At 38.0% G+C, this 22,841-nt stretch overlaps 1 protein-coding gene across 1 annotated transcript in view; it reads right to left on the bottom strand.

Moving 5' to 3' along the window:
- LOC124287078 (neprilysin-1-like) overlaps positions 1-22,841 on the bottom strand; it is a 74,094-nt gene that overhangs the window by 25,105 nt on the left and 26,148 nt on the right. Inside the window, exons 3-6 of the mRNA XM_046723556.1 lie at positions 15,757-17,135; positions 10,104-10,145; positions 5,210-5,371; positions 739-822 (exon numbers count right to left, since the gene is read on the bottom strand). Coding sequence (XP_046579512.1) covers positions 739-822; positions 5,210-5,371; positions 10,104-10,145; positions 15,757-16,021 — 553 coding nt within the window. The 5' untranslated portion in view covers positions 16,022-17,135. The remainder of the gene's footprint in view (positions 1-738; positions 823-5,209; positions 5,372-10,103; positions 10,146-15,756; positions 17,136-22,841) is intronic.

The raw sequence follows: 22,841 nt of genomic DNA, 5'->3' as shown, positions 1-22,841 counted from the left end.
TCGCGAGGCGCAACTCCCGTTACTCCCTTTGCCCGCACCAACTTGCGATTTTTGTAAGACGGGGCCCAGCTTACTTCCGGTACCAGATTTCCAGTGACAAACATATATTCAAGAACCAGTTCTGGTTCCAAATTGCAATTTATGTAATGTGACTAGACCGAACCAAGTGTATATTGTTTGTCACCGGGAGTACTAAGGTCTCGTGAAGTGCCGTGACCTACTTACAGGCCCTATTCTAGGAAAGTGATGGTGGCTTGTAGATAGTCAATCCAATGACCGATATTGTGAGCAACGTTACCATCAAGGAACAATGATATGCCATGAACAAAATCATGGAAATTGGCCTCTTTCTACAAACATGGCTTGGTTACAAATTCTGGCCCGGAATCTACTCAATGTACATCAAAGAAGAGGTTAAAACAGTATCTTATTACGAATATTAACTCTTGGAGAGGTTATGCAAAAACAAGGACTGAAAAATAAGCCAAAAAGGGTAACACTAGAATCCTCTTTGGATATTGTGCTGGTGGGCTTTAATTAATTTCTGAGGAAGAGAAACATAATATCCAGTTAATATCCCTGCTCTCTGAGCTTCATCTGACTGATGATATCTTGCAACATCCCAGATAGACATTCAACATGTCTTTCTTTCACACAAAGGTTAAATTCAGAAGGACAAAAGACCATCGAATCACATTTTCATTCTGAGGTTATGTTTGTGACAAGACAGATACTTACAGACATTGATGCAGGATCGGTACAACACTTTGGCCTTGAGAGTTGCCTCGCAGTCATGGGGAGTGGGGGACTCCTCCAGGAGACCTGTCGGAGGAGTTTACAAGTTATGTCTTTAACATGGACAGGTAAAAATATCCTTCTGATTTCGATATTCTTGATAGTCAAATTAGAAGTATCTGCATCTGTATTATTTTTTTTAAAAACATGATATGATAACTTTTTTGAAAGGCTTATTAAAATAATTGTGGACCTTTATGTTTACTTACATTTTAGAACTAAGGAGCTTTTTTGTTTGGGACAAGACAATTCTTTTCATCTGAATTTTGGATATTCTATGCAAATGCATTCTGTCAATTTCTAGAAATACTTGAGATTATAACAGAGGTACAAGATTCTGTGGCTCACTGAAATTTAGAAGAAATATTGGCAGGTCATTTAACCCATGTGAAAACTGTGAGAGGACTATTCAGGACTGACTTTGTGTGCTGGCAATTAGGTGCCTGACTTTGAGGTTGTGGGTTTGAATCCCTGATGGGACTCAACCCAACAAAAGTTCTACAATCTGTACTTTACTGAGAAAGTGTAATCCCAAATATAACATGTTACATTTGACCACTTTCTAAAACGGCATTGTGTATTCATATTCAATACAGTCGAACCCCGCTTATCTCGACATTTTGGTTACACTCGGAAATCGTACAGATAGCGAGGTGTTCGGTTAACTGGCTCAAAGAAGCAAAACGTATTGACGATGTCTATTGAAAATTTAATCATGTATGTACGTGTATATCAATAAATCAGGGGAGGAAGGAATTGTACAGTGACGTTGGTCAGTTGAACGATCGGGTGCAGTCACACGTTATAAACAGTACAATTACAATGTAGTTAATCCTAATCCAAATAAACAAGTGTTTTTGTTACTGATGAGATGTTCTCACACCTGCCAAATCCTAATGAACAACTGAAGTGACACATGTCCCAAGTGTTTTGATGGGTAATTAATCAATTCACATCAAACGCCTGCTGAGAGATTAACAATGAACACACTTAGTTGTGTGGTAAACATACACATGAGCACAGATCTTTCCGTCCAGATACCAGGATCCTTTTTCAATGAAAATCTATGGGAACCTTTTGAAAATTCTTTGTCTGTGTCTGGAAGCGTGGGGTCCGGTTGAGAGAGTACAATTACTGAAGGTAAGTTTCGTTTCATCTAAAAATCATCCGGATCCACTAGGAGGCGATGATATGAGGATATGATACATATCACGAATATTGAGTAACGAATACGTATATTTAATAATGAATATGAATATGATAAAGATAATAATAAATTCAGTGAATTAGGAGCTGTGGGGTAGCCTTGTGGTTAAAGTATTTGCTCGTCACGACGAAGACCCCGGTTGAATTCCCCACATGGGTACAATATGTGAAGCCCATTTCTGGTGTCCCAAGCAGTGATATTGCTAGAATATTGCTAAAAGTGGCAATAAAATAAACTCACTCACTGATTCCAATTAAAGATATAAGAACATTATAAGTTGTAACCTTCTCTCGGGGGTAATACAGTCTGATGGCCGGTTGGCGAGGGATGACACTACTACAAAGAGGCGTACATCAGACCGTATTATCCTCGAGAGAAGCATACAACGTATTTATCTTACCGCCATGTTAAATGTACAAAATATCATTTTATTTTATGTTAAAGATCCTTACCAACTATATGGCATGTAAACAAAATGGCGTCTGCCTCTCGAGTGGATTTTGAAAATCAGTGAAACGTATTCTGACAAGCTTAAAACTGCTATAAAAATGGTTAATTATGTTTAAGTTGAGTGAGCAAACCACTCAGTGTGTAAAATAGCTTAAAAAAAGCAGTGAAAGTCGGTAAAATAAATCTGTACAAATCTGAACACACAAACAGCTGATCGAACGGTTTTCGAACTCCGGGCATGGCATGCGTCACAGTATGACGTCACACCATTGTTAGCGCTTCCGCTTCTCGGCGGAGAGCTTGGCGGTTACCGTGGCTGCGGGTAATATTTTTTCCAGTTGTCACCCTCCTGGGAGGGGTGACACAGAAACTTGTTAAAGCATCATTGACCAATGAAATCAAAGTATTTCACATGAAGGTTAGATAATGGCTATTATCCTGCCTGCTTAGGATATATTCTGTATCCCATTTTGCTAAATAACACCCAAATTCATGTGAAAAAGCACATCATTGTCCATTTTGAGGGGCAAATTCAAAATTAACCTAATTTTTCTTCAAGCCAGATGAATTCATGTGACAAAATATTAAGTGAAAAAAATGAAGCATTTAACCTTTCGACTTTATTTTCACACGCCAATGCAGAAAGAATGTTTCTATATTTTTTGGACCACAAAAACTATGGTTTTGAAGAAAAGTCAGTTTTTTATTATCCATTGATTGATAGTAATGCATTATTAATTTTATTATAAAGTCAAAGATGCCACAAGTAACTGGCTCCTTGGCTCCTTTGAGAAAACACAGAATCCCAAAACTTATAAAAAATTAAAAACCTTCTCAAAATCAAATCAAGGTTTCATTTTTTAGACAGATAATTTCCATGAATGATACCATTGTGGTATAATGACCCTTACAACCCACACATATTCAGGAGATACTATGTCTTGTAGCGAAGATGTAGTCGAGACTTCTGTTTTTGTTTGCTTGTTGTTTAATACCTCACTCCACCAGCCATATGGTGGCACTCTGTGAATAATCGAATCTGGACCAGGCAATCTAGTGATCAATAGCATGAGCACTGATCTATGCAATTGGGATACAATGACATGTCTCAACCAGGTCAGCAAGCCTGACCACCCGTTCCCGTTAGTCGCCTTTCAAGACAAACAAACTGGTTGTTGCTGTAGTTTGTTCCAGCTGTAGATACTGCATACTTCATCCTGTGACTATCACCTGCCAGTTTTGGTTTCCTCAGTTCAGTCAAAAGCTGACCCTTTGATGTGGTATGAGCTCTCTGATCTTTGATGCCTTGCCACAGGCTCCTAATAACTTGACAAACTGACCAGGATGTACATACCAAGATGCGGAAAGTCCATAACCTGCTTGACCAATGTCACATGTAGTTCAAGGGTTAATGTTTCCTTGGCATGTATATTTTATGGCTATTATTGCCTTTGAAGATGGATGTCAAGACACAGCTTGACCACTGTCACTGACATGATTGGAAGGCCAAAGGTCTCCCCTGATCAGCACGTAATTTACTAGGGAAAGCAATCTGGCAGATTTCCTACCTACGATACATACATAAGAGTTGCCTGTAAATAATTGAGGCTGGATTTGGCAAATCAATGACTGAAAGCTTGACCAATCATCCAAGCATGCATTTCAGCCATGATGACACATGGTCAAGCAGCGTTTGATCCATCTTAATCAAAGTTGCACAAAGTCACAAATCCGTCCATCCATAATTGATTAATTCCAATCAGAACAAATAAAACTCAAAGTTGACCCATGCTGTGGACAGTCATTTTCTGCCATCGAGTACAAGATATCTCCATGATATCTGTCTTGTACTGAAACTAATCAACCCAATAATCAAGGGAAAAGAGATGCATCTTCACTTTGCTGTTTCCAAAATGTTTGGGAGTGACAATTTTCTCAAAGATATGAAAGATCTTAAAGTAGTCAGTTGTAAGGCTGCTATGAGGTGAATACAATGTGTTTGACGGAAATATAAACAAATATATATTCATGAAGACTTTGTTTGAAATCAAGAAATTTAAATGACAAACATGTCATGTAATTGCTGAAGTTGAAATATTTAAAGGATATTTTCTATAACGCTAAAAAAGCAATACATTGCAAACAATGCCACTCATTGACTAATGACTACGTCATAAAGATCTTTGGTAAAATACAACAAGTTACGCTACTGCATGGCTGCATTCCATTTTGCATATCCCACTTAGATAAACAACAAACTACTTTCAAGTAAAAAACACTCTTAAAATATTCATAAATATTTGATTCTAATTACCACATATAATGAATTGAATTCATGGAGAGATATTGTTTGATTCACCAAAATCACGAGTGAATTGTAACAGGATTAGTCAGTAGTATGGGGAAATATATTTCAAGTCTATGGCCCTGATAATAAAAGTATTCTCTGTCGTAATCAATTCCTGTTAACCACATGAGGTACTTCAGACCTGTACTGATCCAGAAATGATAGCTTCACATTCACTGATGGAGATGTTATCAGATGTTAAAGACTTCAGTGATATAAAAAGTAAGTAAATGAGTATGGTTTTACGCCACTTTTAGCAATATTCCACAAAAATCACGGCGAGGGACACCAGAAATGGGCTTCACACATTGTACCCATGTGGGGAATCGAACCCAGGTCTTCAGTGTGATGAGCGGACTCTTTAACCAATAGGCTACCCCACCGCCCCGACATAAAAAGTCATAGTTCACCTTTTAATATGATCTGTAGTTCATCATGCAGTTTCTCGAAAGTGTTGAAGCTGGACTTCTCCTCAGGGATGACGTAGGTTTTGTCCCACTGACCACAAGCAAACTGGTAGAAGTCCTCACAGGGGTTCACCGTCCTATCCATCATCTCCATCAGCTGGGACGCTGTGACCAAAAAACCATATCGATGTCCAAATACTTGTATAATACACACAAGAGCAGAAAAAGTAATGTTACATACATTAGAAAACATGATTGTCCCCATTTTGACTTGAACCATATGTTCCTTTTTTTTTCAGGTGAGCAATTGACTTGCCTGTGCATGTGTTTGTGACCACCTTGTTACGAACGCCTGGTATTGTACTATATGATAGTGATTCTCACAATATAGTCATAAACACAGTGGTAGCAGAATCATAGAGTTTTTATGATTCTTGAAGTGTATTTATGTCACTCATATAACAAACAGCATGGAACACCAAGGATAGAAACTGGAACACAAATCATCCATATTTATTTCATTTTTAACAGAATTTGCTTCATATAACACATGAAAAATCTATTTTAGTAGCAATAAAAAGACAAATAAGCTGTCTGTAAGACATTATGTTTCTTCTGGCATTTTCAGTAACTGTATACCTTTCTGTGAATTTATCCCTTACGTGAAATGTCATATGGATCATGTGGGCTGAGACAGTGGTACCGCAAGCAGAAATGGAAATGATCGTGCCACACTTCATGTCTCATCTAAATATATTATTCATATTTCTGTTTGGGAAAATGATTAAATCTGTAACTTACAAGTTTTTAAAGTCACATCAAGATACACTAAATACAAAGAATTAGATCGTAAACTAAATCATGGAATGAAACCCCATCATCAGAGTGTTGGCCCAGCAGGAAGTGTGTCATTCACTGTGAATGTGATCCTAGTTTAACTCTCTACAGACATACAATCTTTCTAGCGAATTCATCCTCATTATTGATATTTTCACACAAAGTAATCAGTTAATTGGGAATCTTGATGGACATTATTGGGTTTTTTTATATACTTTTTTAAATATTTAACCAATAATTACCATGGAAACCACACTGGGATTTCCATTTTTTTACCTATCTTGTGTAATTTTCCTGGGTACTAGATATCGTATTTTCAAATATATTCCCTTGTTTAAAAAAAACCATCTTCACTTTTAAAATTTGATCTTGCACCTTTAAGACAGATTAGATCTGATGATTGATTGGAGGCTTGTGATGAAACATAATTGATTTTAGATTTTCATCCAATCATCCATTATCTTCCACATGACCTCAACTGTACCATTCCTGGAAGTCTGCAAGATGGAATGAGTTAATGAATGATCTTGAACTAGAATTTCCAATAAAAAATGATCACACTGAACGTAAAAACAGAAGTCAATCTGTCAATAGTCATTAGTGCCAGGAAATGTGTAGTTTATCCAATTTAATCCTTTTACATTACCACTCATTTGGAGAAAAGTGCTGTGTTTTCAACGTACCTTTCCAATCAATCAGCATGCTGGATTCAAAATATTCAGTAAAAGAAGAACTGGTTTCTGTATCCCGAAATAAAAAATAATCAGGGAGTTCCAAATGCAAAAGAATATAGATGATACTGTTGTTGATATCAATACTGTGTGTGAAGGGACATACTACCCTTGGAATATTTGTATTCTATTCTATGTTGCAAAGATCCGAATTTCTAAATCAAGTTGGTGAAGAAAAGAACACCAATTATTTAGAAGGCTGACAACTGACACAAGAATCCATGAATCATTCATTTCGACTAGGGACTGTCGAATTTCACTCACAGTTTACCAGACATGATCTTCTGTGGAGGGGTTGTCAGTTCTTTGTTTCACAGCAAATGATTTGATTGCAATGAGATTACAAAGGTTTCAACATGTATCAACATTTCTCTCAGGAAAACCTGCAGCATCACAAGCTTGGCTTATCTGGGTAGTGTGTGAATAGCCCATTGCCCTCCAGCCCATGCCAAGCGCAATATTGGTTAGACTAAAGATTTTCGAAATACCACAGCCTGAAAGTTTATACCGCTTCCGAAAGTTTAACATTGATTTCTTTTCACAATACTCTTAGTTTATTTAAATTTCAGCATTTGAACATTAAATTATCAATGACAAACTGAGGTTCACTGATTGTCTGAGGGCCACTATGATATTGTGGGTTTACCAGCACAGGCTGTTAAACTGTTACTACCCATGAAGTGTGAGAAATAGCCACTGGCCCGCTAGCCAGTGGCTAGTAAATATCCAGTTGGGCTAGTAATTCTCCCCAGTTACTGGCCTGACTGGCTAGTGAATTTTCATGGGGTCATTTTGTAAATGCATGCATGTATATCACTTTCTCCGACTTGTTAAGTTATAATAGTATTACGCTTTTGAATAATGCAACATTATGACCTGATAATTTAATGATGAATCCTGTGTCATGCCGACAATATCCATTTCTCAAAGACATGTAAGTTGACTGTGCATGGAAAACACTGTATGATTGGTTGTATATAATTGCCATGAACCAATCAGTTGCTCTGTAACTTACAGCAAAACAGAAAATGTATCCTGTCAGACAGGGACACGCACCCGTGAAAGCAGTCACTGTTAGGTTAAGAAATTGTTTTCTTATTTGTTTTTTGATGGTATTTAACGTTTTTGTAACCTTTTTCTTAGTTTCCACATTCGAATTTCGGGTTTGTGAATAACTTTGTGGGCTAGTATCTTTCCAGCATAGCTAGCCGAACTAGCTAGCAAAATTTGAAAACTCTTTCACACACTGTACCCATGTGAAATATTGGAGGGACAAAAAGTAAACTGTCATTCATTTAAGCTAGTGGAATATGAAAGTGATTGGTAACTTCTAATGTTTAACTGATCTGTTGAAGATGAACTGCACTTCCTTATGTTATGTCCTCATTATAAGATATGTAGAGAACTGTTTGTACCACCATATTATTATACCAATCTATCCCATGTTAGTCTCATCAATGTCAACAACAAATTCTGATCTTATAAAGAGGATATCACTGTTCCTCAAAGAAATGTATCATGTTAATTAGTCTTACATTGTATATCAATATATCTTGCGCACTGTATTACTTGTAAGAAGGATGCATTAGAGCTGTTCAAGTCAAAGGATATCTTAAGAGTGTACTATATATTTTGTTGTGCATCGCATAAATTGAGTATTTAGTTACTACGTTGTTTGGAAGATCATAACCAACTGTTATGCTCATAGTGTGCTGCAGCATCTGTTGAAGATAAATTTCATTTCTTTCTGTTATTTCCTTATCATAAGACATGTAGAGAACTTTTTGTACAACAATATTATAACAATCCATCTTATGATAAATTTGTTTCATTAATGTCAACAACATATTCTGTTTGTATGAACAAGATATCATTGTTTATCAAAAGAAATGCTTCATGTTAAGTAGTCTTGCATTGTAGATCAATATATCTTGTGCACGGTGTGATGATTTTGGTATCTTAGCACTATGGGCCAGGAGGCCTCAAATGCAAATAAACTTGTCACTTGTCACTTGTGAAATGTTTAACTGAGCTACCAGTAGACCATCTGGCCAATAGCATTTTCAGACTGTTTCACTGATCTGGGGCAGCAGAAATTCTGCTGTCCTGCTATTAGGGAACTTACAACTGACTGACTGACTGAGTTTGGTTTTACGCCGCTTTTAGCAATATTCCAGCAACATCACGGCGGGGGACACCAGAAATGGGCTTCACACATTGTGCCAATGTGGGGATTCGAACCCGGGTCTTCGGCGTGACGAGCCAACGCTTTAACCATTAGGCTACCCCACCGCCCCAGGAACTTACAAGGCTACTCAACCTTCAACAGGGGAAGTCAGATAGCTTTTGCTGGTAATGTGTTGATGACTTGCACACTACTTTCAACGTTGCAAGTCAAGAATTGTTTTGTTGTGGATTGAGTTATCTGCCCTTGTTGGGTACGTGAACTTCAGGATTGATTGTTTTAGAAGTTATGGAAACTTTCATTTGTACTGAAGAAATCCCACATTGAACAACATATTCCTTCAATTGTTCCCCCTTTGGTTGAGGATGCCATGGGTCTCAATAGGGACAGGATATCAAAATATCCAGAGCCATTAAACAGTGAGGCCTTAAAGGCACAGTGTCACGCTTTTTCAACAATATTTTGGTCTATGATATATATATTGGGGCATATGCACTCACTTTAGCTTCCAAACAGATAACACTTGCCATATATGGAATGTAAACAATTGCTCCGTACACTGACAACTGTCGCACGCGGTGTTGTTTGTGTTTGCTGAACTGGGCTCAATCACAAGTTACGTTATAGGATATTCGTAAAGAGCTTTCCAAGGGACATAACTCTATGGGATTTGCTTGAAATATAGTTCGGTTGGTAGATGGCGTGAGTGTCGATTTAATGCAACGTTGCATTAATTCATTCAAACTTTTTGATTTCATACTGTAATCTTAATACATATAATTTTTCGGGATAAATTATCTGGTAGCTTCACTGGGGGCTGATAGTAAATATATTAATGAGAGAATTCAATTCTGATTTTTATAGCAGTGTGGCATGATAGTGTGCCTTTAATTATCTCAATTTGGAATATTCTGTTTAAGTTCATATTTGAAATACAGAAATCGGATATGCATATTAGATTGCTTCATGTCCCAAGACCTCATTACTGATTGGCTGATAAGAAAGTTCTGTAGGTTGCCTTGAGTGTTCAAAAGGTCAGATTTTAATCATACTGAATCGCATTCAAAATTAAATTCAAGATTTTAAATTTGACTGAAACATAAATAATCATAGCTGATGAAAATAACTGTGAAATCAATGTTACCTGTTTTAATGCATTCTGCTGTTAAACAGTGTTTGGATTCATCTGCAAAACAAACATACATGGCATTATCAATGAATCTAAACAGACAAGTGACTGTGTGAGTTACTAAGCTGGTTTTTGCAAAATATACAGTTAAATATACAGTTAAATGCAGCTGTTTGTTATATAAGTACTTTGAACTATCCACAGTTCGACACAACCACAAAATGCAGAAAAAGTCCAGACCAATTTTATTTCTTGTTTTACAAATCCACCGGCTGTATTTTTTCAAGAAGTAGAAGAAACATAAAAATGAATTGCCCTGCTTAGAAAATAAAATCCTAATATTTTCATTGGCGAAAAAAATGTAAAGTTACAAGAATTTTTCTTTAGATTGTTTTTTGCCCCATATGCACTCCATTACTTACCAAAATCAATTACTTTTAGTATTTAAATGGAATAGTACTTTGAAGATTTTTTACTTTTCATTTTTTTTACTTTTTTTTTTGTTACCTCCTGCCTTTAGGTTTTCTGAGGACAAAAATCTGTAAAACAATAAAATAAACTTGGTCTGGCCTAAAGAAGGAATGCATAAGGACCAAACTTTTACTTCGAGACTAATTTCGACATGTTAACATTTGACACAATAATGTTTTACTGTATGGAAACACCACTCAACGTGGATCACCAAAAATATACTACTTGTACCATGTAGGGGAATCAAATCTGGGTCTTCCAAGGAAACTGCTATTCCTACACACAGTCACAGGAGTCACAGGGTGCAGAGAAATCATTTTGTATTCTTTGTAAGCTGAATTATGAGGGCATAGATCCTGAAATGTGACATTTTCTAAAACTACCTGTCACTTACCGGTACATAGAGTGGTTATTTATGAATAATGGATTATTGTCCATTTTTCTTCATATATAGTACTCACACTTTGCTAAGGATCATAAAATTTCACAACTTTACTTAAACATAGATTTATAATTTGAAAATGTATTTATTTAAAACTGGGTAAATAATGATATGGTAACCCCTCTTTAGGCAAACTGTCACTTTAAATCTAACCTGATGCACCTGATTCATGAGTAACCATTTACATGGTTTTCATGGCACCAATCAACCATTTTGCAGATCATGGAACGAGTCATTGACAAGTACACAACACCTGTCAATAGCAGGTATGGGATCCACAAGATGTAATGACACACTGAAACCTAGGATCCATGCTTACAATAGGCTTAGATATTTAAACCAAATTTGACCCCATATTATAGTTTTCTTGAATCAATGATTAGATCCTTAGCAAAGTGTGAATAGTATACTCAGGATAGACATTCAGGATACTGAGTATGAACTATAGTGAGTGATAAACCATTAGGGAGACCTGTTTATATGCTCTTGCTATCATGGATGAATTTACACTGTATGTTGTCATAATATACTGAAGGAAACAAATAAAGGAACACCACTACATCGCAGTGTTCCTTTATATTTTCCCAGACTTTTACCAACACTACAACACAAAGCTTGCTGATAACTTGGAAAAGAATAAAGGAACGCTTGTACTTTCATGTGTTCCTTTATCTATTTCCCTCAGTATATAACAGTATTACTTCAGCAATAAAAGCATCCATCATTTCATCTATCCACCCATTAATCCATTTTCAATCCATCATCATCAATCAACTAATTCATCATCATTTATCCATCCATTAAACCATCAATCTACCAACTCATCCATTATCATCTAGAACACAATGTGTGAAGCCCATTTCTGATGTCCCCTGCCGTGTTATTGCTGGAATATTGCTAAAAGCATCGTAAAACTAAACTCACTCACTCACTAGCATCTAGAAAGTCATCCATCTACTCATTCATGATATCATTCATACATCAACCCATCAATCAGACAATTCATCTATCCATCATCATTCAACCAATCCATCATTCCATTCACTCATCATTCATCCATCCAACTATCAATCGATCCATCACATCACATCACATTACAACATCCATTTATCACATCGCATCATTCATCACATCACATTACAACATCCACTAATCACATCGCATCATTCATCATTCATCATATCACATCATTCATCACATCACATCACATTATAACATCCATTTATCACATCATTCATCATATCACATCATTCATCAGATCACATCACATTACAACATCCATTTATCACATCGCATCATTCATCACATCACATCATCCACTAATCACATCGCATCATTCATCACATCATTCATCAGATCACATCACATTACAACATCCATTTATCACATCGTATCATTCATCACATCATTCATCATATCACATCATTCATCAGATCACATCACATTACAACATCCATTTATCTCATCGCATCATTCATCACATCATTCATCATATCACATCATTCATCAGATCACATCACATTACAACAACTATTTATCACATCGCATCATTCATCACATCACGAATCATTCATCCATCCATTCATCACATAATTCATCCATCCATTCATCACATAATTCATCCATCCATAAATCCATACATGAATTCATCAGTCTAAACCTAGTCAACCATCTGCTTCAGTTTATTCAATAACTTCATGTAAATAGACTTTTACAAGGTAGGAATGTTTTATTAGCAAATACAGAAAAGTGGAATATTTGATGTAAATAAACCTTTTAACGTTGAATTGCTGTCATCCTAAAGAGGAGACAATTGAGTTTTAACTGTTTACTTGTTCTGGGTTTCAAGTTTCTTATCAGTTATTATAAGAGACTGAAACTACTTCAACTTGTTTTTATTTCATATAAACTATACATTCATTTGAGAAATGACTTGAAATAAAACAATTCAAGGAGAGAAAATAGTTGGTCGCAATAGACTATCGCTATCACAATAGTATGTTGCAATAGACTATGGCAATAGTTTTTCCCCCTCTCTAGTCACCCCTATTCTTTAAACCCATGTGGGGAATCATACCCAGACCTTCAAGGAAGTGAACCATTTATCCACTGAGCTGACTCACTGTCTGGCCTTAAAACCAATGATTTTGTGAAGATTTTTATGAATGTTTTGCCAAAATAACACACAATACTCTCCCTAATGATGAGGACTCTGAGAGTATGGATTCAGATCCCGGATGAGACTCAACCCAATAAAGTACTAGAATCTGTACTTTACTGAGAGACCCATTAAGATACGGGTTAGAACTGATCTTCAGTAACCCATGCTTGTCGTAAGAGGTGACTAATTGGATTGGGTGGCCTAGCTCGCTGACTTGTTTGACACATGTCATCATATCCCAATTGTGTAGATCGATGCTCATGCTGTTGATCACTGGATTGTGTGGTCCAGACTTGATTATTTACAGACCACCTCCACATAGCTGGAATATTGCTGAGTGCGGTGTAAAACTAAACTCACTCACTCACTTTACTGAGAAAGTGTAATCCCAAATAAAATATTTGTGAAATACTCTCCCAAACACTTTTGAAAATACCCAGAAGCACATTCCACACATGGCTATTTCAGCAGATAAATCCTGCCTGTCATGTCTGTGAAAGAAAACTGACATTCAATGCTTCAGATTCCTACAAAAGGAGTCGAGATATTTTTTCCACAAAGACATGCTCAGATGCGAAAAACACAAACAATATTTCACATCAGTGTCTATGATTTTGAAATTCAGGAAACAGAAGCATCTGTCTTGTATGATATTCTCATGACTTTTTTCTTTCAGTCATCTGAAAACATCCACCAGCAAGAAATCCAGCTATTTGATTAGCCATCACAGTTACCACGTTCTCATACAACACAGTCCCCGCCGCCGATGATGTGAAATATAACTCTTGGATCAATTACTGCAACATTGTCTTGTCGAGAGGAATCAAGCCAGCGAGAGGCTGTATTGGTGTTTCGCAGTTGAGCGGAAGGAACTGGAGACTAATGAAGTGTTGAGTAAACTCGCTCTCCAAACTCACATCTTCAGATGTTGTCCGCATCACAGAGACTGAAACAGTCTTTGTTGCGTTCCTGTTTGTCGTGTTCCATTGAAAACAGCGTAGCTGCCGGGCTCTGTGGAACTCAGTCACTGTGTCACAAAAACACAAATATATTTAGCTGTTGCAGAACCAACTTCTTTTTTATGCTAATAAATTCCCTTTCTATCTGACTCTGTCTAGCTGTTACATAACATTTCTAGCTGTTATGTAATCTTTCCAGCTTTTATGTAACCCTTTAGCTCAGTGGAGCTTTTGTAGTAGGTATATAACCTTACTAGCTGTTATATATATATATATAACTTTTCTGGCTGTCATTTAACCTTCATGTAATCATTTTTGCTGTTATAGAATCTATCTAGCAAATGTTTAACCTTTCTAGCTTTTATGTCACCTAAATCAAATCTTCAGTTATATAACCCTTTTAGTCATTATATAACATTTCTAGCTGTGATATAATCATTTTAGCTGTTATGTAATCTTTCTAGCTGTCATGTAATCTTTCTAGCTGTTATACACTCTTTTTGGTCGGTATGTAAACTTTCTAGTCATTGACTAAACTTTCTAGCTGTTATATCACCTTTTAGCTATTATATTATAACCAGTTCACCTGTTATGTAAACTTTGTAGCCATAATGCAACATTTCCAGCTGTTATGTAACCTTTCAAACTGTTATGGAACTTTTTGGCTGTTATGCAACCTTTACAGCTGTTATGTAACATTTATGTGATGATTCTAGCTGTTATGTAATCTATCTAGCAATTGTGTAACCTTTCTAGCTTTTATAGAAACTTTCCAGCTTTTAAAATATAACCTTTTAGATGTTTTATATCCTTTTAGCTCTTATGTAACCTTATCTTCACATTTTCTCAGTGAAATCATCCACCCTTAGCTGCCACCCATCTGACATCATCCACCCTTACCTGCCACCCATCTGACATCATCCACCCTTACCTGCCACCCATCTGACATCATCCACCCTTACCTGCCACCCATCTGACATCATCCTCCCTTACCTGCCACCCATCTGACATCATCCACCCTTACCTGCCACCCATCTGACATCATCCACCCCTGCCACCCATCTGACCATGCCACCCATCTGACATCATCCACCCTTACCTGCCACCCATCTGACATCATCCACCCTTACCTGCCACCCATCTGACATCATCCACCCTTACCTGCCACCCATCTGACATCATCCACCCTTACCTGCCACCCATCTGACATCATCCACCCTTACCTGCATCACACCATCTGACATCATCCACCCTTACCTGCCATCCATCTGACATCAATCACATCATCTTTTCACCATTATCTGTCCAATTTTCGCAATAAACCATCATTACATTTTCTCAGTGAAAACATCCAGGTCACCATCACCCAATCAACATTATCATTAGAATTTCTTAATGAAATCATCCACCCTTTACTCCCATATAACAAGCAGCATCATTACATTTTGTCAGTGAAAACCATCCAGGTCACCATCAACATTATCATTAGACTTTCTTCATGAACCATTACCCTCATTACTCAAAACATATCCAAAACCACTACCACTCTCTAGAAACTTAACACCAAGTTCATCAGCATGGTTCTACCCTTCAAACTCAACATGGCTACATATCTGCCCTAAGGCACATCCTTACCAGACCTTGTAAACGCCACAGCTATAAAGGCGATGCATGCCAGGAAGAGCAATGTACACACAGCCATCAGATACTTCTCTCTGCTCGTCCACCACGATCCCGGCACTTCCTGCACCGAATCCCGGGGTAGGAACCCGAGCAAAGTCGGGTCGTCCCCCTTCTCCACATCTTTCCCCACCATGCCTTTGGTGTGATTCGAGGTCATTACACATCCTGTGCCACCATTGCACTTGTCCTGAGATCTGAGGTTGCACCCTGTTGGCATGGTTGAAGGCCTTTTGGAACGTCACACCGTCGTCAAAATCATCAAGGTCATCTATGGACTTGTATTTATCCAACTGTGTGGTATCACTTTTACCAAATCAAATCACTCTTCAGAAGGGTAGCCATTGAAAAGTCTCATCTCAGTGTTTGGGTTTTCTACGGACGACTCTTGCAGGTCCGATGATGTAACAGAATGTCCTGTCCCAAAGGAAGAACACGAAATTTTTATGATCAGTAATCACAGATTTTCACTTATCACATGTGATCAGAAATCACAGATTTGATTTCGCACTTTTATCAGTTGTTTTAAAGTTTCACCATAAAACGTGTCTTGTTCATTCTTTTGTTGCACGTTCAGCATTCTTCTGTTTCAAGTTGCATTATGAAAGCACAACAAAACACATCTTGGAAGGTTATCCAAAGTTTGTCAATGTATAAAGGTCATCATTAAACAAGCTTGGCCAAGGCAAACCTAAAGCCTGGTATTAAATTTTCAATGTAAGGAAGCCTTAGAAACATGGACGCTTGTCATGAGGTCCCGGAATTGCTTGAAACACAACTCTTGTAAAAGATATCCAAAGCACTATTATTTCAATTGTGTTCCTTAGAAAGCATCCACTTCGTAACCACACAAAGAATAAAACTAGTATCAATGTAGGTAGCTGTTAACTTGATTCCTCATGAATACAAAATCCACAGGTGTTGCAATAAATGTGCTCTGAATCTGATGAGCATTTGCAGATTTGTCATCCAATATAATGCACCTTTCTGTGCACAAATCACTTCACAGTCAACACAGTTTAGCTGGGATGTTTTCAGTTGGCCACCTTTGCAATGCTTCTGAATCTCCACATATATAATCTTGAAAATCTTTAACAAAGATTGTGTCTCGGAGAAGCCTTGAATGTGTTTGGCATGTTCCCATCAAACAATCCCAAACCAAATCCTCCCTGGTTGCTGAATCCCACCATGAAATATAATTCCAGCTCCTGGTGAGAATATTGTATGACAAGCGCTGATGTTCGGTGATCCCTCCATGATAAATCTGGGATGAATGGCATTTGGGTGAACCAACCGTTATCAAATTGTGGCATCAGACGGCTTCAGCTCCATATCTGAAGAAAAACAAGAAAAACAATGTCTAGCTTTAGGGCATAATTACAGTAAACAAGGCTACAGCAAGGGTTGTTAATACTGTACTTAATACTGCATGGAGATGGGAGTCTACACCTCACCGACCCCCACATCTATCGCTTCTGCTGTCCTGCAACATTGTTGACAGCATCGTCGACAATGCACCACGGGCTGAGCTGCAATCAATTAAGTCTTACCTTTGTCTGTATTCATTACAAGCAACTGCACTCGTGACGAGGCTTACACACAAGACAAAGGGTTACATGGACAGATACTGGTGATACATTAGGTTGGACATCTGATGGCGGTATAACACTAGTCAGTATACACTTGGAGCAAGGTATACATTGTGATAACATTGGTCATTTCACACTGAAAGCTGGTGCTACATTGTTACATATCTGATGTTGGTATGTAGCAAGGTATACATTGTTACATATCTGATGGCGGTGTGACACAGGTCAGAGCCACTGAAAGTTAGTAATAAATTGTGTTAACACATGTCAGTACATACTGAAAGCTGTGTATACATTATGTCAGTTAAAACTTGATATACATTGTGTTATATTTCTGATTGTGGTATTAGAACATTGTGTTACGTATGTGATGGTGGTATAACACCTCAGAGTACACTCCCAAAGCTGCTTCTTATACATTCTGTTGAAGATATAAAGTGGCATAACAATAGTCCGTACACACAAAGAGAAAGTTGAATACACTGTGTTATAAAGTCCAGTGACGGCAGTGTAGCAGGGCGTGGAGTCATCCCACAGATGACATCCTTACCTTGTCAGCTTGCTGACGGGATTAACCTCTTTGGTCATGTGGACAAGGTGTTAGTGTTTCGAATCCCAGCATGGGACTCAGAAATTTTATGGCTGCTACATTGGCGCCCAATATGGGGCTGAGCACATGCATATGAAATTTTAGCAAAATAAGTCTCAGTACCCTCCTATGTGGCTCAGGGCATGCCTTCTGTTCACAGGGGTGTACCGGTATGTAGCAAGGCGTAGAGTCATCCCCACAGATGACATCCCCAGATAGCATTCGGACGTTGGCCCAACGTTGGCAATGATGGCAAAACCATTTCCAACATTGGGCCAACGTATGAATGCTACACTCTGGTGTCCCAGAATTGCTGGAATATTGCTAAAAGTGGCATAAAACCAATCTCACTCCTGTGTTATCCCGCCATGACTGGACAGATACACCATGGCATGTCATTGTATAATTAGCTGTCATTGCTTGCTACCCTGGGTTATGCTGCTATCGCAAGACATACACAACACGTACACAACACACAACAAGTACACAACACTTACACACACCTGCAGTACTGTAGAGACAGTCAGTACACCACATGAACAGTCTAAGCTGTGGAGCCGCCGAGAACTCATCGACCAACACAGACATAAACAAGGTACTCATATTCTTCAGAATCACAAATCACGTACATCAAAGGTTATTTATTCGTCCTGAAGTAATATTATTGAGGTAATTATTCCCATATCCAAAGACTTTGATCACATTCAGGGTCAGACAGCGCGGCTGCTGGCAGAGAATGGGTCCAAAGGGAATACAAGATGTGGTTGTTCATGGGGGTATATAAAGCACAGCTGCTTATATCAGGGATGTCTCACAGATATAGGTCACTGTGTCACTGCTGGGGAGGAGGACTGGGTCACAACTAACGGAAAAACCGTTCTCATGTCACCTGTAATACACGCTTGATCAATTACAAAAGTGACTTAACTAAGTCTTGACTAATTATTACATCAAGAAGTGAGTGATAATCCTTGATTAATTACAACATAGTAGCAACTGGCATTGACTAATTCTCTTTTCAGAGGTGACAAGCCTTGATTAGTTACTGTACAGAGGACTTGCTTGATACTGAAATGACTAGCCTTGATAAATGACTACACAGGTGACAAGCCTTGATTAGTTACTGTACAGAGGTGATACTGAAATGACTAGCCTTGATAAATGACTACACAGGTGACTAGCCTTGATTAGTTACTGTACAGAAGTGATACTGAAATGACTAGCCTTGATAAATGACTACACAGGTGACTAGCCTTGACTAGTTACTACACAAGTAACTAGCCTTGATTAGTTACTACACAGGTGACTAGCCTTGATTAGTTACTACACTGGTGACTTGCATTGATTAGTTACTACACGGGTGACTTGCCTTGATTAGTTACTACACAGGAGACTAGCCTTGACTAGTTACTACACGGGTGACAAGCCTTGATTAGTTACTACACAGGTGACTAGCCTTGATGACAAGCTACACTTGATTAGTTACTTACACAGGTGACTTGCCTTGATCAGTTACTACACAGGTGACTTGCCTTGATTAGTTACTACACAGGTGACTAGCCTTGACTAGTTACTACACGGGTTAGCCTTGATTAGTTACTACAGGGTGACTAGTTACTACTTGACTTGCCTTGAGTTACTACACGGGTGACTAGCCTTGATTAGTTACTACACAGGTGACTAGCCTTGACTAGTTACTACACATGTGACTTGCCTTGATCAGTTACTACACAGGTGACTTGCCTTGATTAGTTACTACACAGGTGACTAGCCTTGATTAGTTACTACACAGGTGACTAGCCTTGACTAGTTACTACACCCTTGACTAGTTGACAAGCCTTGATTAGTTACTACACAGGTGTGACAAGCCTTGACTAGTTACTACACAGGTGACTTGCCTTGATTAGTTACTACACAGGTGACTTGCCTTGATTGATTAGTTACTACCTTGATTAAATTACTACACAGCCTTGCCTTGATTAGTTACTACACAGGTGACTAGCCTTGACTAGTTACTACACAGGTGACTAGCCTTGATTAGTTACTACACAGGTGACTTGCCTTGATTAGTTACTACACAGGTGACTAGTTACTACACAGGTGACTAGCCTTGACTAGTTACTACACAGGTGACTTGCCTTGATTAGTTACTACACAGGTGACTTGCCTTGATTAGTTACTACACAGGTGACTTGCCTTGATTAGTTACTACACAGGTGACTAGCCTTGACTAGTTACTACACAGGTGACTTGCCTTGATTAGTTACTACACAGGTGACTAGCCTTGATTAGTTACTACACAGGTGACTTGCCTTGATTAGTTACTACACAGGTGACTTGCCTTGAATAGTTACTACACAGGTGACTAGCCTTGATTAGTTACTACACAGGTGACTTGCCTTGAATAGTTACTACACAGGAGACTAGCCTTGACTAGTTACTACACAGATGACTTGCCTTAATTAGTTACTTCACAGGTGACAAGCCTTGATTAGTTACTACACAGGTGACTTGCCTTGATTAGTTACTACACAGGTGACTAGCCTTGATTAGTTACTACACAGGTGACAAGTCTTGATTAATTACTTCACAGGTGACAAACAGTGACTAATTACTACACAGGTGACAAACAGTCACTAATTACTATATACATAGGTAACATTATCTTAGCCTTGAATAAGTATCATACAGAGGCAACATGTCTTGAAAAATTCTCCAGCTCATGCTGGATGCAAGCATCACTTTGTGAGACCCCATAGTATGGTGATTATATAACTGAATGTCAAACCTCCTTTTCTCACATGTATCAATAACTTGAACATCCTGGCTCATGATAAAAATACAAATAAATTTGCATGTTTTCATTGAAATTCGAGATAAAAACGCATGGTGCTATCTCATGCTTTGGATGCAGTCCCATTGTATACTTTACTGGAGATTTTTCTTGAAGTTGGCATTGTCACATTAACAGTTTTGAGAAGAAGTTCATCAAGTTTATTTTGTAATATGTCTGACATTGCCGTAAAAGTGAAGAACACCTTCACCAAACTGTTCAACAAATCATGTACCTATCTTTTAATACTGACTGACTGACTGAGTTTGGTTTTACGCCGCTTTTAGCAATATTCCAGCAACATCAGGGCGGGGGACACCAGAAATGGGCTTCATACATTGTACCCATGTGGGGATTTGAACCGGGGTCTTCGGCGTGAGGAGCCAATGCTTTAACCACTAGACTACCCCACGGCCCCATCTTTTAATAGGTACAGAATTGTGGATGCAAATTTCTGTAATATGAAGAGCATGATGTTAGATAATGAAGCGGAGAAAGAATTTACTCCGAAACGATGTGATCCTCACATTACAGAAGTTGACATCCATATATTTTCACCTGTAATGGTATCACATCTAAATGCCACTCAAAGAGTTTACTTTTGAGAAATGGTGCTCTTTTTTTACTAGGAACTTTGTCAGTAGACTTGAGTAAAAACATGGCAACCATTCCTAGTTACATCAAAAAGTGGTTACATCAAAAAGTGGTGTCAAAGTGGAATTCAAGGATTGAAATGTGTGTAATGCTACTCACAGCATCCAAGCTGTGCTTCAACAAGCTTGAGATGAAAGCAGCATTTTGTAAAGTTTTTCTCAAGTAGACAGACTGAAAATAGATTCCTGTTATGACTAATTTAATAAGGTGCTTGTACATTGTACATGATTTGTTACAACTGTTTCAATAATTCCTGGAGAATTCCGTTTCAATTTGTTAGCGCATATTTGCATGTATTTTCTTAATTTCTCATGCATGAAATCATACTGCTATGTATCTATGATCTGTTACTTGATCTGCCATGTATGTACCTTGTTATCTGAAATATAACTGGATATATAAGTTTTAAGTGAGTGAGTGAGTTTAGTTTTACATTGCTTTTAGCAATATTCCAGCTATATCACCGCAGGGGACACCAGAATTGGGCTTCACACATTGTACCCATGTGTGGAATCGAACCCGGGTCTTTGGCTTGACTAGCGAATGCTTTAACCACGAGGCTACCCCACTGCCCCTATAGACTTTAAATGCAGCCCGGAAAGGTTCCAGACAATGGGTTTTCGAATGTGTTGTGTTTACTTAGATTTCACCAAAGCTTTTGACAACATCTGTGCCTCCTTTCACAAAGCACTAAGGTGAGCGTAAGCCACTAAGGTAACCTTAGTGCAATGTTAAAGAATGGGAGTTAAGGTTAACCTTAGTAAAGGTTGCTTCGTGAAAGAAGCCCCAGGAAAATAAATCTAGGTCATGATCCTCAGCTCAATTTTCTCTTTTTAAATAAGAAATAGTACTGCAATATTAATTCATGTATTACATTAAATAATGAAAACGGTTTCCCAGCCTTTCAGAACAAGGATGAATGAGTCAGTGAGTTTAGTTTTACATTGCTTTTAACAATATTCCAGCAATATCACGGCCGGGACACCAGAAATGGTCTTCACACATTGTGCCAATGCGGGGAATCGAACCCGGGTCTTCGGCGTGACAAGCAAACACTGTAACCACTTAGCGACCCCACCGCCCTTTAAGAACAAGGAGAAACTGTATGTCCATTATTGTATTAATTGCATTTAAATGAACAAAGCCTTGAGCAGGGTTTTACCTTGACCTACTACAATTGTATGTACTGGATGTAAATTTGTGTGTCACATGAAACCCTGCTTGAGAAATATATACATTGAAACAATGCTGTAAATTATTAACACAGTCTTGGAAATGATACGATCCTATTACTACAAATAATGTCATATGCTCAGATTTTCAGATTTACAGAATATTCTTAACATGGTAAAAAAATTCTGAAATGCAAATTAAA

Source organism: Haliotis rubra, unplaced genomic scaffold (assembly GCF_003918875.1).
Source record: "Haliotis rubra isolate DU_JTF1 unplaced genomic scaffold, ASM391887v1 Scf4, whole genome shotgun sequence".
Taxonomy (NCBI): domain Eukaryota; kingdom Metazoa; phylum Mollusca; class Gastropoda; order Lepetellida; family Haliotidae; genus Haliotis; species Haliotis rubra.
The sequence above is the reverse complement of the archived record's forward strand: the minus strand, read 5'-3'. Positions and strand labels throughout refer to the sequence as shown.